This window comes from Wyeomyia smithii, chromosome 1, assembly GCF_029784165.1.
Source record: "Wyeomyia smithii strain HCP4-BCI-WySm-NY-G18 chromosome 1, ASM2978416v1, whole genome shotgun sequence".
NCBI lineage: Eukaryota > Metazoa > Arthropoda > Insecta > Diptera > Culicidae > Wyeomyia > Wyeomyia smithii.
This window is the reverse complement of record NC_073694.1, coordinates 147273359-147293334: the sequence shown is the minus strand read 5'-3', so window position 1 is coordinate 147293334 and position 19976 is coordinate 147273359. Positions and strand designations below refer to the sequence as shown.

The following is a 19976-nucleotide window of genomic DNA, read 5'->3' as shown; positions in this document are numbered from 1 at the left end:
AATACGTTCGGTCAGAATAATATTCCTAAAATATATTCATGGTTTAGAGATTGGAAAGCGGTAGCGCGGTACCCAGATTTTTTTAAACTAAAATAGATTTCTTCATTCCTGTTTATATCAAATTCGTTGAATATTTTTGAATTTCAATAGTATCTGATATATTTTTAATCAACTGTGTTCTGAAGACATTCTTACTAGCCACAAGACCATGAAACCCCGCTTAATATTAATACATATCTCCGCCGAATCAGTATGTGTTCATTTAAGTTGATTACAATGTACACAGAGGATACTAATATAAACAATTCAGATCTGATCACATTAATGAAAGCTTAAAATTTCACTGGGCGCAGAAATTCCGCATTTCACATTCCTTCCATCGCAGGTATGCATAGTTGCTTTAACTAAACAGAAACGTACGATATGGTATTGGTATGGTATCTTTAATTCCAACTTCCGTTTTGGAATCGTGCCCAAAACATTGTCACACAATTTGTTGAAAATTATGTCATGTTTCATGTCTCTTAGCAAGCTTTTCTGTTAGAGCCCGCAGTCTGGTGGTGTCACGTCTGCCACTCAACAGGTTAGTGCGAATCCAAACTGTTGAAACTCTGGCGCAACAAATATCTCGGTTCTGCTTTCGTTGGTTGGAGTAACCAAACCAGGTTAAATTTAGTAGGATAGCTCCCATGAGTTTGCCTTTCAGAATTATTTTTACCAACTGTTCGGCAGCAAATGGAAAGCTGTTTAGTTTACATATACACAGACTAGATATATGGATACGTACGATGCTCATGGGGGTCGCTCGCAGTCAGGAACTTTTCCATAGTTTTTTTTTCGATGCACACTTTTTGCCATCGTTTCCAATGAAATAATCTTAACGAAGCTGCATTCATGTTATTTACTGTGTGCCTATGGCATTTAGAAGCCGGTTGAATAATTTTCTCCCGAGATTTTAAACGTTGTAGTGGTTTTCCGAAGGTGTTCATATGAGTGCGACCGGCAGCAACGGCTGACAGCGCAACTCTGTAGGAAATTTAAAATTAGATATTTTCGACGCGTTTGCACGCTTGGTGGGCCGAAGTACATGTTCATGAATCATGTGTCAAAAATCTCTATGTGTCTGACGTCACGCGATGTATTTTACGTTCGCGATTGCAGACACTACCACCGCCACGTACGGTAATCGATCACCTCCAAATACAGTCTGAAATGAGAACAGAATGTCGACCTTGCTGATTTAATTTTTGTCGGATGGAACTAATGGTAGGTTCTTGAAACTTAAATATGCGCATAGAAGATAACTTTTTCGCACCATTTGAAAAATAAAACGCCGTGCCGAGAAACGGGCCGCGAGAAATAAAAAAATGGGCCTTACTCTTTTCCCTGCTAATCTAGAATTAATAAAATTTGTACTTGGCTCAGTTAAACATAAATTGTATCGTGCCGTGTCAAATAAACTATTCAAAACTAAAACTTTGCTAAAGACGTCACACCGATCAAACTAACCGTTTTGGCCCTAAAAATATTTGTAATCATCAATACCTTCCCAAAATAGCATTTTTCGATAACTTCTCAGAAATGCGTCGTGTCCAAAAAATTCAACCAATAACACAATATGGCATCTTTTGCCTATGAAAACGTCTATGCAAAGTTTCAGTCAAATCAAAAATGGTCGATTCAATTGGTTACCCGTTTTTTGTGGAATTGCTCAAGAGGAAGGGAGTCTTATCGAAACCTTGTTCTTCTAGTCAATATGGCGCCATGATTACAATTCCCTGAGGAGAACTATTATTCGTTACTCAGATCAGTTTTTTAATAAAAGGGTTTCATTTTTTTAGGAGGAAAGTCAACAGGGTTACTGTAGAATTTAGCATGCAGCAAGCTTCTAAAAAATACTGTCTTTCCGTGACTGCAAATTCTAAACCGATTCGGCTCTCATTGTATTGCACAGCTCTCCTTGCTCCCCATACGTTCGGTACACGACGGCCCGACAGCCACTGATGACATGCACACATGCAATGCCCAACGGGCTGTAATTTATCATCTCTTTATGTCTGTTGGTGCTTCCATTCCAAGCTGTCGTTAATAGCATCGGCTTTAAAAAAGGAGAACTGAAGGAGTGCGAGTCCAATATCAACGATGACAGCCTCAGCCGATCAATAGGCTGTCAACAGCGCAGGCCAAACCAGCAGAACATCCTCAAAATGATCAAACTAGGCTGTCATGTCCAAAACAAAATACATGCGCAAGCTGTCATGTGAACCTCAAAACAGATTCGTTGCCTGTATAAGCATTAGCTGTATATGAGCCATCATGAATAGCTTATTCATGTGTCCTGTTTCATCATAGCCCAATACATTTCGATTCTTATATGAATGTGGGGGTCATAGACGTATTTGGAAAGGGAAAAAGCAACTTCTGAAAGAAAAAGGGTCATAAATAATGGAGAAGAAAACTCTATTCTTTCTTTCTTCTTTTTAAGGCACTGTGTCGAAAATTAATGTTCAGGGACCGGAAAATGTTTGAATGCAAGATAGTAATGGCAAGAAACTGTGAACAAAATTCAAAAACCCCCCAAAAATGATATTGATAGGTATTTAAGTGGTTTCTGACAATTTAGTAAAACCGACATTGCAATATAAGTATTTTCTGAACCGACATCGCAATATAAGTATTCCTGAATCGGATGCCGTATGGCCTCACCCGACGGGAATGGGTTAGGAAACCAAATAACTATATTCGACGACATTTTATCCCGGTTTTTTGGAAAGCTGGGTCAAATTCAAGAAGACCATTGATAGTAGATCTATTGTGGTTTTGGCGGTTTGTTACGCGTATTTTACAGAAAAGTCGTTTTTACGCGGCATGTTTTTTTTGTGAGTTTCAAATGGTAAATTGGCAACTTGGAAAGGAATTCAAACTTAGCTCCGGCCCTCACAAGTTCCTATCTCACCAGTTAAAACATGAAATCAACTGGTTGGCGTTGGCTGGGCAATGTTGTTCGACAAAAGCTAAGTGAGAAGGTGCGTCGCGATCATTAGTGTGTTAACGAAATAAGGACTACGTTTGGAAACTCAATTCATGGAACTGCAGATCGTTAGGCTATCACGGCTGCGTCAGGATAATATATGATGAGCTCAATCCACGCAACTTCGAAATCGTAGCACTGCAGGAACTTTGATAGTTGGGACAGGAAGTATGGAAAAGCGGACATCGAGAGGCTACCTTTTATCAGACGCTGTGGCACCACCAACGAGCTGGGGACTGGCTTTACAATGCGCCAACGCGTGATCGGGTAGCAACCGTTCAGTGCCAGGATGTGTCAGTTGAGAATTGAGGGCCGGTTCTTCAACTACAGCATCATCAATGTGCACTACCCACATGAAGGAAGACCCAAAGACGAGAAAGAAGCGTTCTATGTGAGGCAATGTACAGACCACTGATCGGGCCGAATAGCCTGCACATCGCATCAAATGATAACGTCCAACGATGTGTGAACTTTGCAGCCTCCCGTGGTAAGGTAGTCAGAAGTACCTGCTTTCCTCGCAAAGACATCAACAAAGCCACATGCAGATCACCTGACTCACAAGTGGAGAACCAAATCGATCACGTTCTAATCGACGGTAAATTCTTTTCAGACGTCATACACGTTCGCATCCACCGCAGTACGAATATAAATTCGAACCATTACCTCGCTTCAGTAGGTATGCATGCGCTCAAAACTTTCGACGGTGCGAAACACGTGTCAAAGTCGTCCATCGCGACCGAACATCGCGCAGTTGCGGGTAGGGGCGCCGAAGTTACACGGGAGTACGCACAGTAGCTGGAACCAACATTACCAACGGAAGAGCAGCTTAGCGCAGCTACTCTTGAAGATGGTTGGAGGGACATTCGATCAGCTATTGGTAGTACTGCTGAAGCGGCACTTGGTACAATGGCTCCGAACACGAGAAACGACTGGTTTGGCGACGAGTGCAAACAGTTAGTGGAAGAGAGGGTTGCAGAACGAGCGAGAATGCTGCAACACCGAACGTGAAGCGCTACCAACGCGCACTGAAAAGACAATATTCGGTCTTACGGGAAAAGAGGCGCCGGCAGGAAGATCGATCTCGCGGCGGTGGAGGAACTATACCATGCAAATGACACACGAAAGTTCTATTAGAAACTGAACAGTTCCTGCAAAGGCTATGTGCCATAAGCCGACATGTGCAGGGACCTGGACGGCAACCTTTTCATGAACAAGTGTGAGGTGATTGAAAGGTGGAGGCAGTACTACGACGAGCATCTTAGCTTTAACGGCAATGGAGGCAGAGGACGATGAAGGAGTGGTATCTCCAGCCCCTGCCATCCAGGAAGTTAAAGAGGACATCGGCCAGCTGAAATACAACGAAGCAGCTGGAGCTGACCAACTCTCCAGCGAGCTGTTGAAACACGGTGGCGAATCACTGGCTAAGGCGCTACACCAAGTGTATTGCCAACAAAAATTTGGGAGAAGGAGGTAGTACCGGAGGAGTGGATGGAGGGTACAGTGTGCCCCATCTACAAAAAAGGCGACAAGTTGGATTGCTGCAACTACCGTACAATAACGCTGCTGAACGCCACCTACAGGGTACTTTCTCGCATTCTGTGTCGTCGAATATTACCGTTTACAAGGGAGTTTGTGAGGCAATACCAAGCGGGATTTATGTGGGCCCGAACCACCACGGACCTTACATTCGCGGTACGGTAGGTCCTACAGAAATGCTGTGAATATAATGTGCCCACACATCATTTGTTCATCAATTTTAAATCGGCGTACGACATAATCGTTTGAGATCAGCTATGGCAGATTATAATTATGCACGATTACGGTTTACCGGATAAACTGACATGATTAGCCAAGTCGACGATGGATTGGGTGATGTGCGTAATTCGAGTTTCGGGGACACTATCGAGTCCCTTCGAATCTCGAAGAGGGTCACGACAATTCACGGATTATCGCTTTGGAAGGTGTGATACGTAGGGCTGTTATCGACACAAGTGCACAGTGGTATAAACTCGAAAAATCATGATCGTTTTAGATTTGACTGTAAAATATTGATTTTATGTACCCAGTATCTTCAGCAAGTTTGTTTCATATAACAAGGCCTTTTTTTGGCGTTTTAGGTTTTTTGATCAATCCCCCTAGTAGTTGGATAAAAAAATTATTTTTTTTAAATTTTTAAAATACTCGATTGCTTTCTTCAGCAAAGTTGTAGAAAAATCTATAAGAAAAAGAATTGCGGAACACTGTAATCTTCTATCTGTACGTCTGATATGGCGAAATAGAGTTTTACGAGAAACAGTCCTCAAAATTAGTTTTTTGTCCATAACTTTTTCTGTAATAGTCGAAACAGTTCAAAATGTTCTAAGATTTCGTTCATTCTGCTAAACCTCGCATTTTTATAGAATATATTGGTTTAATATTTTCATTTGTTCTCAAGATATTTCTAGTTTTTCGCTGAAAATAGCCATATTTTGAGTCCATATTTCTCCGAAGGTTGCAGATAGTAACAAACCAGACTGTATGCATTTGAAAGTTTGTCAAAAAAACTGCATTACTTATAAGAGTTCAACTGCTTCCAGTTGTATCCAACAGAGTACTGAATGAAAGGAAAACACCCCTCAAAATGAGCTTTTGTCCATAACTTTTTCTGTACTTTTTCGAAACAATTCAAGATGTTCTAAGATTTTGTTCATTCTGCTAAACCTCGCATTTTTGTAGAATATATTGGTTTGATATTTTAATTTGTTGTAAAGATATTTCTAGTTTTTTGCTGAAAATAGCCATATTTCGAGTTCATATCTCTTCGAAGTTTGCAAATTATTTGCTTGCATTTATAATCCTGTATTTTTTCCACAGGACTTGATATAAATGTACTGAAGCGTTGTGGAGCCATCCTTCAAGCTGTTGCTTCTGGTAGAAAGTCGAACACGGAAAAATTCGATAAATATTGCATCGACACGGTGCGAAAATTAGTGGGGTTATATCCATGGTACTATCTACCTGCGTCAGCACACAAAATACTTATTCACGGTGCACAGAATGCTGACCACTTTCTGGTTCCGATAGGACAGCTCTCGGAAGAAGCACAGGAAGCATTGAACAAAATTATACGGGAAACACGTGAACATCATTCTCGTAAAATTTCGCGGGTGGCTACAAACACCGATATTCTTCACCGCTTGCTGGAGCTATCGGATCCACTTATTTCTAGCAAACATAGCATCATTCGTAAAACTGAGAGAAGTTTATCAACTGATGCTTTATATTTGTTAGATTTAACTAAAACAGAAGAAGATTTGGAATCATCGGAAGCATCTGACGTAGAGTAAATCATTAGAAACTGAAAACATAAAGTATTAAATAGTTTTTTTTACTAAATACTTCAACTTTATACGTCATAACTGTTGAATCTGACTGTTACGAGGGGTGTTTTCCTTCCATTCTGTACTCGGTTGGATACAACTAGGAACAGTGGAACACGTTTGAATAATGCAATTCTTTCGACAAACTTTCAAATGCATATAGTCTGGTTTGCTACTATCTTCAACCTTCGGAGAAATTTGGACTCAAAATATGGCTATTTCCACCAAAAAACCAGAAATATCTTTAGAACAAATGAAAATATCAAACCAATAGAAAAACCGAAAACGCCAAAAGAAAGGCCTTGTTATATGAAACAAACTTGCTGAAGACACTGGGTACCTAAAATCAATATTTCACAGTCAAATCTAAAACGATCACGATTTTTCGAGTTTAGACCACTGTGAAGTGGCATGATATTTATGTGGTCTGTTAAGCTCTTTGGCTTTGACATCAGGTCACTGATTTTGTAGCGAACCCATGAGAGGATGACGGAGACGTACATCAGACTGAAGGTTGAAACCGGGGGAATTAGTCTGGCCATGAGCGCATCTAAAGGCCCAAATACACACACGGCGCAATGACACCTTCTCCATACAAAATAGAAGGCGTGATCGCTATTTGGGCATTAAGACTAAGTACATGAGAGGAAGAGGTTCCAGAGAAGACAGTACAAACCACAAATTCATATTAGCGTTAATGAAATCGAGGTGGTAGACAAGTTCGTGTACCGACACCAGCAGAGAAATTCGTCAACGCCTTATGGCTGAAAAACGAGTCTACTTTGGATTCCGCCGATGCACATTGGAATTCGTCGCCGCCAACGTCGTACGTTGTGTGTCCGATGAGGTTACTTAATCCGATTACTGAATATTCACTGATTTGGTCTAACCTTTCTATAATTTTCCTTGATATAGATTCTCTTCGAAAATTTTTAGCAGAAATGATTGAAACCTTTTAGCAAATAAAGTTGTTTTCGTCGCAGATTTCGAGATTTACGCGGTTTTTACGCGCACGTACACACGCGTGTAATATTTATATTGCTAGAGCCGGGACTTTGCACAAAATGTTAAATACCGACTTCCGGTCCGGTGATATTCTCAGTCTCAGATGGCGACTTCCATTTTATGAATGATGTCTACAGAAATGAAAACTCTGTCAAGAAAATCTCCAGTGAGTAGTGTTCTAAGAACTCTCGCCGTTTTATTTCAAGAAAATTATCTTCTTTTCCTAAACAAGCAGCTTATCTGATAGATAATGGTCAAAATTTACTACCCTTTTTTGCTACCATAGTGACTTATTATGTAAGATATCAAGCTGTTTTCCCTCATTTACGATGATGTATCTCTGCTTGTATTCTAAAGCAAATCGCAGTTTAGTTGCACAGTACAGCCGGAATCATTGGTTGGAACACGACTGCCACCGAATCAGCGAATCGTGTTAGTTGGGTTAACTGACAGTTTCAAATTTTTCACATGGGAGCTCCAATTGGTTGTTTTTTTTTTCTGCTTTGAAAAGATTTCCTAATTTTATAGCGGTAAAACTATATCAACGAAAATAAACTTTGCTCTTCTGCCTTGCTGCTGTGGTAAATAATTAATGTATTTGGTCAATATTTTTTTAATACAAGAAAGAACTTCCAACGAGAAGCAAAGTGATAAAGCGCAAGCACATCACTCTGCTTCTCGCCTAAAAATGTAGAATCGCGACGCTGGATATTCCCGGTGAAGGCGTTGAAGAAATAAAAGATCAAACAATCGAACAATCATCCTCTAAATTACACACAAAATGTTGTGGATGTATAACATGTGCTGAGGAACAAACTTACTACATGTTTATAAATTTTTCACAACAATAATTAATGTAATTTTATTATAGTAATAGTTTTTTCACCTTTCGGACCCCTTAAATGCATTTGAATGACGTTGAATTCTGACATTAGAGTGCTTTTTAGTTGGATGACGGCCCAACTAGCGAACCCCCAACTAACGAACACTCAACGAGCGAATCACCACTGTACAGCGCAGGATGCCTTACTATCAAGTCCTGAACACAGTGGATACGTTGCGGCTACGTTTGCAGCAATTTGACAGTTAGCCCATATATTTTCTGTCAAATTAACGACAAAGCAACGCAGACGTATCCATTGTGTTTGGACCTTCAGTGTTGTTCGAGTCGAGGCGATATGTGCTTATTTTGCGTTTCATGATGGAAAAAGTAGTAATATTCAGATTAATTTTAATATGTATTGGGTGAGTATAAACTTTTACTAAATCTTTTTTTCTCAAACCTTTTTATAATCTAAACATATAAAAATGCAGCTCTGTCTGTCTATCTGATCCATATAGGCTTGGAAACTACTGAACCAATCGGCGTGAAATTTTGTAAATAGGGGTTTTAGGGGCCGAAAAAGGCGACTAAGATATTTCGAGATCCCTCCCTCTTCTGGAAGGAAGGGGTTCCATACAAATGAAATAAAAATTTCTGTACATCAAACTACAACTAACCAACTAAATGGAACCAAATTTGGCATGTTGATGTTTTTAGGGGTGACAAATATGTCCATAATGGTTTGACATCCCTCCCTCTTTTGTAAGGGAGGGGTCTCATACAAATGAAACACAAATTTCGCACAACTCAATAACCAATCAAGCAAATACAACCAAATTTGGCATGTAAATGTTTTTAGGGGTAACAAATATGACCATCATAGTTCGACACCATAATTGCTACATGACACGCTGGCAAGTCGTTGAAAGTTATCGTTGTATCGTATCGTTGTAATTTCAACAATTCGTGGATTTGTGGGAGGCTTTATAGCAAGGTATACAATATAAAATGTTTCAAAATCTGTTAAAACGTGATCGGAATTTAATATTTTTCATATATTTTCATCATTTATGTCATTTGCGAGACAAAGAACTTCGTTTACTTTGTTTAGCAAATTTTAAAAACGATAGTCAATTCAACAGAGGATAAACAGTATAGAACGCGTACACCATCAAACTTGTCGTTATTGAATCAATTTATTATGTTTTAAAGTGTAGTTAACAATGAACTTGTCTGTTAGAGTCAACTCGTTTCATGACGGTTTAATTTTTTTTGATGCTGGATCCAACATTTTTTCACTATTATTATCTTGTAATGATCAATTTGAGTAAACTTTAAATATAAGAACTATTTTTATTTAATTGTCACTCATATCGCTAATTTGTTCTGGTAATGATTCTTCACGAAACCTTCCTAATGCGGTAAATTTGGAGACGCCAGGTCTGAACGATATTATAGATGTGATGAAAATTATAAAGAATTATAAAGATTTATTAACGTTGATTCAATAACGTTGTTATTAAATGATCATAAGAACGAAAAACAAAATACACAGTAATTAATTGTCCATTGTTATTCGTTACACCCAAATGACCTATATTCTACACATAGTGATCACATTCCGGCAGGTATGTCCCAATCGAAAAGGTGTTATTCCGTAAAAGGCTAAAATCACTCGTTTCGGTCTTAGTGAAGTCACTCCCTGTCGTAGGAGTAAAAATACCATCGAGCAAAGGCCGAACAAGTGGTAGTAGACTGGGTGCGCAAAATGTTGGATGTTGGTCAGGTCCCCGTGTACCGGTTCGCTGGGATCTCTAAGTAGACAGTCCCGGTGTGTAAAATTTGAAGAAAATTGAATGAAATCGTACAACAGGAAACCAACTGCGCATGTGTGCCAGCTCCGAGCAGCCGGTAATGGTAGTGTGCGCTCTCAAGGTTCGCTGCTCTGAAATTTACTTTGCATTAGCCAAATATATCTCGCACTGATTTCACTACGTCGTGATCCGTGATTAAGAATCGTCCTCAGTTGAGTCTACTGCGATCCGCGAGATACACAAGATCACAATGGTAGGTGCTCCTAGTGTTTTGAATAGAAAAAAGAATTTTTGGTCTTTAGTGTTTCGTGATAAGATTTTTTTTTCGGTTCAAATAACGATGTTTTGTGGTGTGATAATGAGTAGTTTTAACGGAATTTCGAATTTGATTTTCCTTTCAGGCAGCCGATCTGAAAGACGTTGAAATTGAGAGTAAGTATTTCTGTCATAGAAACGCTTGGTTCTAATTTGCGGTGAGGTTTAGCTGGATCAGTGGTAAAAATATATTGCTCCATTGCGCCTGCTTGGAATTTCAGTTATATAAAAGTGTATTTTTAAGTGAGAACGTGATGTTTCTATTAAAAGAGCTTTAGTGAATAAATACCATGGAGCTGATCGTTTCAATTTCAACTTGTTGTTACAAAATTTAGTATTTTTAACCATCAAATACCACTAAACCGACTGTACCATAATCGTGAATGATATAATGATACGATAAATTCTGCAGAGGCACAGTTTGTGTTCTCCGTCTACGATTTCGAGGGCAAAAATAGCATTGATGCCTTCGAAATTGGAAATGCCCTGCGCGCTCTCAACCTCAACCCAACTTTGGACCTGATTGGCAAAATGGGCGGAACCAAGAAGCGTGGCGAGAAGCAAATCAAGTTTGAAGAATTCCTGCCCATCTACGCTCAGGTTAAGAAAGAAAAGGAGCAGGGATGCTACGAGGATTTCCTTGAGTGCTTGAAGCTGTACGACAAAAATGAGGACGGCACCATGCTGCTGGCTGAATTGAACCACAGCTTACTTGCTCTGGGTATGATTGGTTATAATAGTTAGGCTCGAATTGGTAAGTGATTTTTTTTCTTCGCATCACAGGAGAAAAGCTGACCGAAGATGAACTTGACGCAGTCTTCAAGGATTGCATGGACCCCGAGGACGATGACGGCAACATCCCATATGCCCGTGAGTGTTGATTCTTTAACTGAATTATTTGATAACCCGAGAACATTACTTCATTCCTTCTACCCGATCGATTGTTTCCTTTCATATAAACTATTCTTTTCGTTTTTTACATGTCATTTTAAAATGTGTATTTGGATAAATGTTCCTATATGTATACCTTGGATTCTATGTCTGTAATGTGATAACCTCGAAAACAACCACATAATTGTAAAATAACAGCCTTCCTCAAAAAAATGATGGACAACATGGTAGTGATCAACCTTAAGTAAACACTTCAATAAACATCTACATTACTAAATTTACCAGCAAGTAATATGTAAGAGTATTCGTAAGTATATCTATTTGTTACTTTTGTCAATCGCTTTTTGCTTTCGCCAAAAAAAAAATGTAATTTTTACAAAGGAGAAAAAAATTTCATTCTTCATAGCAAAATGCCCCGCATTCTAGAACTCTCATGTAGCACCAATACTGTGGGTGTATTCGTTGATTACTTAACCACGTGTTTTTCGTCAAACGGTGCTATTTTCAGCGCACTATGTAAAACCGTACAAAAATCTCATACTGGCAAAATCTCACGCAACCAATTTATATTTAGATTTTCGTAACTTGTGCTCTCGGTCTAGAAATTGTGTCTGCACCACCTTTTGGATGAGATTACGTTATTTTTATTCTAGCTCAACCAAACGATAATTTTTTCAATGGTTATAATAACTTTTGCATAAGGATGAATCTTGCTTTGCTCAGCTCGCATACCAGCTAGTGACAACTGTTTGATTCGATTACGTTTGATTTTCCAGCATTTCTTCAGAGATTGTGTGACTATACACCACCAGCATATTAGATCCAGTTCTGCGGTTGATCCCAACCGTAGAAAATGTATGATGGTTATATTAACAATAATTGAATGAAAGAACCACCTACGTCCAGAGAAATAACAATTTGCATAGAGCAAAACATCGAATAAATACAAAAATAATTTGAACGGCGCCTCATCAACACCACCAACACAAGCGCGTTAACACGAAAACTGATAATTTATAATGACATCTAGTATGGGAGCGGTTATTATTAATTTCTTTTTTTTAAGTTTAATATAAAAATATATGTGTATAAAGAGATTACCAAATCCTTTCGCATTATTATTTTCAGTTTGGTTTTTGTAAATATCACAGCCTTGTGCCTTCACACCGATGCGAAAAAGTCCTGGGTTTCATTTGAAAGCTCTTCGTATTAATAAAAATCCAAGTTTAATTGAAGCGTTGAATTTTATCAAAACTTTTTAAACCTTTAAACTCGTCTGTGCAGATACATTGGGTTCAATGTCAAAATTGAATTGTGAATTATCGAGAGAACTGTTTCGAGAAGGTGGTTTTACTAATTTCGCTTGCTTTTATTCCTCAAAATTGACTCACCCTTAACTCACTATAACAAAAACCACTCTATCGAGTATTCTCCTTTCAAGCTATTCGTATCTTCGAATGTACGCTCTGAACGTAGGCTCCCAAAACCAATTGTTTTTACTCATACTCTCGCCATTACTCCCACTTGTGCTCTTTCTTCGCACACCTTTTGGTGCAATAACTAAATTTACATGCCTCGAGAAGGACCGAACGAATGGTTTTGCAGAAGCGGCGACATGTTGAGGTATTTTCATGAGTTTGCATACTTCAAAGCGTATTGCGAGCGATTGTATCTTGCGAGCGCACCATCTTACTTTTGTGTGCAGTGATCGAGCGTGCTTATACTTCGGAACGAAAAAGTCAAATAAAAAAAAATTGCAAAAGCAGAGCACATGTGCTGAGCTCTCAGGTTCAGCGTTGTGAAAGTGACAAATTTCGGTTAGGACTCACGATTTTGTTTTAATGACAGAGAACAGGGCAGTGTCCGTTGTAGTTAATTGTTTACGCGCAAAATTGATAATCTAGGTAACCATTGCAGTGCTGTCGATTTGTGTCAATTATGTCGGACTGGTTCAACATTTTCAGTATGATTTTTTCGTATTAACAGAAACTGATTTGGCAACTTTTGATTATCTTCAACGCAGTGAAAACAAATGAGAATACATACAGATGAAATTCAAGATTTGTAAGAATTCATATTATATATTTCTAATATATAAAGCTTGTTTTTGGAAATTTGAGGTGAAGATCAAAGTATTCTTAGTGTAGTGAGTGATTTTGTTTAGTGATTAATACAAAATGTAGTCCTCGAATAATGAAAAAACTTTGGTTGGCTGCTGAACGAATCTCGTTGTAGCCGTATAGAGCAATGCGTGAATTTCGTTTTCTTGGGTAGATGATTGAAATAAATTAGTTTTTGAGTGTAGACGCCCAACTAAAACAACAAATTTAGAGATTTTAGGTAAGTTTTTGAAGATTCTACTTTATGAAAAACCTTAAGTTAACTAAGGAGAATCGATTCCATGGATTAGTAGACTGGTTTAGTTTAGAATATATGCATTTTTTACTAGTTTTAAATTAAGCTGGGATGAATAATGGAACAGTTCCCCTACTTAGTACAGAAACGGTTCGAGTCAAATAAATTGATAAGAAGATCCTTGTATTGTGACCTACTGTTATTAGCAAGTTCACAGTAAACGGGAACCCATAGTATCATGTTGAGGCGGGAAAGCTGCTTGAGTGTTGCACTGTGGTCCGTAGACTCCGAATTTTTACCAACCCCGATGACCTCACTAATAATAACAACAAAAATTACACAAAACACGCATAAAACTATGCTTGTTCACTTCACGAGACACTTTAAAATTTAAAACAGCTATTGAACACGCGAAAGATGCTCAGAAACGAGTGCGATCTGAAGTAGCGGCGACGTATGTTGATGTCTAAAGTGCTAAGTAGCAGCAGGAAGGTCATCAATGAAGTCTATCTTCCAACGGTTCCAACCTGAAAGAGCAAGCATCAGTTGTCATTCGTTTTCTCCTGAGATTGTGTCAAGCGAAGCGGACGAATTTGCGCTGAACAGCCTCAAAGCGTTTTTCCTACCCTGATTATAGAGTGTTCAGAACACAGACGTGTATTCTGATAAAGGCCAGTAGACGTTTTTAAACTTCTTCGCAAAGCGAAACAGAAACACCAGCTGCGAAAATTATTAACAACTTTATATCATCGACATAGGATAATTTTGTGCACGTTAGAATGAAGTTGACATCGTTCATGTACAGCAAAAATAGAAATGGTCAAAGGTTCTTGAGGAACACCTTAACTTACCTTACCAATCAGACGAGAGCCGTGGTGGCTCGTGCTGTATCAAGAGGTTTTCGTCATGTTACTCGGTTTTGGACTGTGTTTCACCAGTTCCCCAGGTATCTCATCACCAGCAAGTCTCCTCCGATCTGGTCGTGCCATCGTGCACGCTGCGCCCCTCTATTTCTGGAACCGGCAGGGTTGAAGAGAAATGATTTCACGGGGTTGTCGTCCGGCATCCTCACGACGTGACCGGTCCAACGCAACTAATTGATTTTCGACAGGTGTGCAAGCTCGTGGTCCAAGTAGCGCGTGCAGCTCGTGGTTCATGCGCCGTTGCTATTCTCCGTCGCCTGTCTGTACTCCACCGTAGATAGTCCGCAGCACCTTCCTTTCGAAAACTCCAAGGGCGTAAAGGTTCTCCACGATAAGCGTTGTTGTCTCGATTCCGTAGAGGACTACCGGTTTTATCAGGGTTTTGTACAGCGTGAACTTTGTGCGTCGTCGCACTCGACTCGATCAAAGTGTCTTCCAAAATGAAAAGTTGGCACGATTTCCAGTCTGGGTACGTCTCTGGATCTCTTTGCTGGTGTTATTGTCGGCGGTCACCAGTGACCGTTCTCGACGCATTTATCCGTAGTCCGATTCACCCGGCTTCGGCTTTCAGTCGGGCGTAAGTTTCCTCCATCGTCGCAAAGTTACGTGTTATGATGCCTAAGGCATCCGCGAACATCCGCGAACAGACCTTGTGAAAATTGTGCCTCTCGTGTCGATTCCCGCCCTTCAAGTCACACCTTGAAGGACGATGTTGAACAGCAAACAGGAGAGTCCATCACCTTGTCTTGACCCACTGCGCGATTCAAAGGGGTTCGAGAGTATCTCCGAAACATGCACGTAGCACATCACTTGCGCCATGGTGGCCTTGGTTAGTCGAGTCAGTTTATCCGGAAATCCGTTGTCGTGCATGATCTGTCATAGCTGTCCTCGATCGACTGTATAATAATCCACCGTGAAGGCGATAAAGATGTGATGTGTGGGGACGTTGTACTCGCGACATTTCTGTAAGATCTATCGGATTGAGAAGATCGGATCCGTGGTGGCACGAGCTCCCATCAAACCCGCTTAGTGCTGGCCCACGAATCTCCTGGTTAAAGGTGATAAACGACGGAACACGATCTGTGAGAGTATTTTGTAGGCGGCATTGATTAGCGAGATACCGCGGTAGTTGCGGCACTCCATGTTGTCGCCCTTCTTGTAGATGGGGCAGACGACTCCCTCCATCCACTCGTCTGGCAGTTTTTCATCCTCCCAAATCCTGTAAATGTCCCATTGCAGCGCTCTAGCCAGTGCCTCTCTCCCATGTTTGAAGAGCTCGGCAGTCCGTTTATGCCTGCTGCTTTGTTGTTCTTCAGCTTCCCGATCTCACAAAAAACTTCATGAACATCGGGAGCTGGTACTCGGTCATCTGCTGCTGGTGCTACTAGGTCAGTTCCTGCTTCGCTTCTGTTCACTGTATTGCCATTCAGGTGTCCATTGAAGTATTTCTTCCACCTGTCAACCACCTCTCTGGCATCCGTGTGAAGGTTCGCATCCGCATCATTGCAAATGTCGGCTTGCGGCACATAGCCTCTGCGAGACTGGTTTACTTTCTGGCACGGTACAGCTGCTCCAGATTCTTATGTTCATGAACCTCTTGCTGGCGCTTCTTTCGTCTGAGAATCGTGGTTCCGTGCCCGTTTATAATCGGCCTTGTTCTTTCTCGTTGACCTGTCCAGGTATATCGCCCAGGTCCTGTTCTTGTCATTCACCGCTACCTCACACTCCCCGTTATACCAGTCGTATTTTCTACTCGGTGCTTCCACTTCAAGTGTCGCCGTTGCGGTCTCCACGATTGCTGTGCGAATGCTGCACCAGCCTTCCTCGAGAGGCGATGCGCCAAGCCCTTCGCCGTGGGTAGTATCGCTTCGAACTGATGCGGTGTGATGTGCGTTGACTTTGCAGCTGGTGGTGAGTAGCTCGTTAATGGTGCTTATTACGGGAGTCACTTCACGGTGAAATATATTTCACTCTCACGCTCACTTCACTTTTTTAGACCTATTCCCGATTCCACCTCAAGTGAGGTGACAAAAATCACCTCCGTGGAGTGAGATTGACAGTGAAGTGAAATTGAGAATAGAACAAGTGAAATGAGATTGTTTCCAGCTCAAAAATGTCTAAGTCCCAGAAAGTCGTTTTTTCCCGTTTTTTTAGATAACACCAGATCTTGACGTGTTCTGCATTTCTAAGACATTCGGCATAAAAAAATGTTTTTTTCGGTATCGAAAATTTCCTGAACTAGTTTGCATTTTTTTCATCGGGCAAAAAAAATGAAAAATTTACCGCTTTAAGGCACGGATCAAACTCTGATTCGCTTCGTTACTGAAGAATAAATCCAATATTTACCATAAGATCACAAAACAATCAACTTCAAGACTTATGGCAGCTTCGTGGAATCATTTCACCGTTAAAAATAGTCGTGAAATAATTCCACACGAAGCGTCGCTTTTTTCCGTTCTCACATCACTGATATGACACTCATAATAACCCAGATTCCACGGCAGATGTCACTTTGCGACGTTTTTCTCACTTACGTGTGTCCCGTAATAGGATTTTGTTCACTTCACTCTGATTTCACCGTGAAGTGACTCCCGTAGTAAGCACCAATGGCTCGATAAAAGCGCACAAGCGCTGCGACTTTGAAAGGCGGTATTTCGTCCACGTTCCCCGAGAAATTTGTGGAACTAACGACCATCTTTTAATTGCCATTGGTCGTTAGTACTTCTACCGCCATGGAAACTAAATCGCGTTAGATGAATTCTGTAATGTGAACGCATTTAATGCTTTCGTTCAACAGAATTACAGTCCTTGGATTAGACTGTTGGTTGTTATCGATCAACTCACTGTGTTAGGGCGGATCTTGGTGTCGTGGACCGCACGACGGATAGAACCTCCGATAAAGAACACTAGATGCGCTCTTTGCATGATGGAGATGCACATGAACGCAGCATAAGCTGTTCACTGGGGTGGGACAAAAAATAAAATCCAGCTCCCATGCACTTTTGCAATAGCAGCATGCTGTAGCAGTGTTGCAGGAAAAATTCGTCAGACATTCAATCAGTTTGGGATGAATAACTTTTTCTACAAGCATCGTAGCGCCTTACGGTCTTCATAAGAGTTTTTCCCAGAAAAATTTCCTACAAATTCATGTATCGATATATTTTTAGGAGCCAATTGGACATCTCCAGAGAATAAATTTTGAAAAAGTGGATTTTCCCAGATAAAATCGTATGGAAACTTTAAAAATCGGGCGCAAAAATATAGTTCCACCGATCGATCTGAAAAGTTACACGGTTGTGATAGGACCCATAAGAAACACGAAAAGTGCATGGGAGCGAAAAAATAACACCATCTACTGTTCACGTTATGGTGACAATGCGCTCTTCATCAAATCTGGTGGAGTTCCAATTGGCGGATGGTTGCCATCAGTGATGATGCTGGGTTGTGTTGTCTGTTAACTTGCAGCAACAGGCTCCCGTTGCAGCAGTCAGTAAGTGATAGTAGTGCGGCTCGCACGTTTCAGTAGATTGCGGCGCTCTTCAGGCGTTAACGCTTACGTCTCTTACGATTTTTCAGCGAAAACTTATTCGCTATTGCTGAATTGCTTGGTAGCGGTACACTCCCTGAGAGAGTCTCCGAACGTACCGTTCCTGCCTTTGCGACAGAGTCTTTCGCGTCTGTGTTAGATGATTTCTGCCAACCTGCCGCTTGCGTGGCATGCCGTAATTATAGTTCAGCAGAAACCACTGTGTCGCCACTGTGTGTAAGGTTGGCAGACTTTGGGTTCAACTTTACCATCCTGAAAGTACGCTATGAACTCTAGGGCCCTTGATAGGTTCTTCGTGTGAATGGCACGGTTTGAGGGAAGACGCCGTGGTCTCCAGCTGAGAGTCTCCAGCCATCTAATTGTGTTATTATCGGAACAGTCAAGTTGCCGGAGGTTTTCAGTGGGTATTTCTTGTTAATCACAATAAAAATAGGAAAAAGAATAAATAAAGAGCGAATACACTAATGTTACAAATTGTGCTGACGATACGTAGCGAGTACATTTCGGAATCCACGTCCTAATATAAATTTTGTTTGTTAAAAGTGTGTAATGATATCTGCTAAATACTTTTCGTACATACGTAACGGTTATTTCATCTGCAAATCAAAAAGCAAAGCCTTGGTGCTACATTCCGATTCGAACCTTGACCTGCTGTTTATTTATACACAGATTTCGCAGCCGACTGTTTAGTGAACAGGACAATTGCGGGGCTAGCGCTACGATCCTACTGACACTAACAGTCTCTCCCGAACTGAGACTCGAACCTACGACGTCTGGCTTGTTAGGCCAGCATCGTACTTCTAGACAATCTGGGAGATCATCTGCGAATCAATCAATAAGTAAATAAGTAAAACAAATCCATGACTGCTCTAATTCGCTGGTTAGTCCTGGGTTTTCTTATATTTTTGTTTCCAAGTGAAAAAAAAGCAAATAGGGTAATCGCTCCATTATTCATCTCAACAGCTAGGTGCACCTATGTTCATCTTATTTGTCTCATTTGTACAATTTACCGTCAAATTTTCTACAAATTTTTGAAAGTAAATCTATTTGCTTCTCGATTTTGTCAAGTGGTTGAAAGTTTTACGTTGAAAATATGGTAAAATTTGATGATAAATCGATCAAAAAGGCATGATGAGTTGAATATAGGAGCCATTACCCTACTGTTTTGCGTTTATTTCAAGATAAGTTTGTATATATGAAAACGATTTCTGTTCTCGATAAAACAAAACAAAACGGTGGACCTATTAACAATCTTGCACGGCGGCAGTTCGTACTGATTGACGTGCATGATTACAAAAAAAATCTGCTTAAACAGTCTATAGATACAAAATTACATTTGTTATAAAGACAAATCAATGCAAAAGATTTTTTCTTCGTATCGAGGTTTTCATCTTGAAAAAAAAAAATATGGAAAACCACCTCCGACTGTTGAATAAATTCCTCACAGTTAAAATCTACAGTAATATAATGTTTTTTACACATTTGACATACCAGTTTACCTGTTTATTACATTTATCTTTAACCATGCACCTCCTTAATATGGACGGCATCTGATAAACTGGGTAATTCTTTATCTCGAACGAGCTTTTATCCATAGTAAGGTGAGCTTTTCATGGCCCCAATCGTGAGGCCATCTGTTGGTTTACAATGCTAGAATAGCAGCGCATGCGTCCGTAGTCGCGAAAGCATCGAACAACGTATAGCGAACCGAAAATTCCCTCAGTCTAAACGGTTACGGCAGTTTTTATGCATACTTCCTAAATCTGTTATCATATCTGTATCTATCATCTAACGAATGCGACGCGGACGGTAATTTGTGATGCAGGCAGTGTAAACAGCATAGGTGATTTCATACAGTTCGAATGAGTTTTGTTGGGTGGGGACTGAAACTCTCGTAATCGACGTGACTTCCA

At 40.3% G+C, this 19976-nt stretch overlaps 1 protein-coding gene across 2 annotated transcripts; it reads left to right on the top strand.

Moving 5' to 3' along the window:
* The first annotated feature begins 9977 nt into the window (after positions 1 to 9977).
* LOC129718688 (myosin light chain alkali) lies at positions 9978 to 12359 on the top strand. 2 transcript variants are annotated; one of them, XM_055669719.1, is made up of 5 exons: positions 9978 to 10285; positions 10434 to 10464; positions 10760 to 11068; positions 11131 to 11217; positions 12015 to 12359. In XM_055669719.1, exons 1-5 carry the CDS (start codon positions 10283 to 10285, stop codon positions 12056 to 12058), a joined length of 474 nt encoding a protein of 157 aa, XP_055525694.1. In that variant the 5' UTR covers positions 9978 to 10282; the 3' UTR covers positions 12059 to 12359. The 2 variants fall into 2 exon arrangements, with proteins under 2 accessions (XP_055525694.1, XP_055525693.1); XM_055669718.1 differs by lacking the exon at positions 12015 to 12359 and adding an exon at positions 11437 to 11545.
* The last annotated feature ends 7617 nt before the right edge of the window (positions 12360 to 19976 follow it).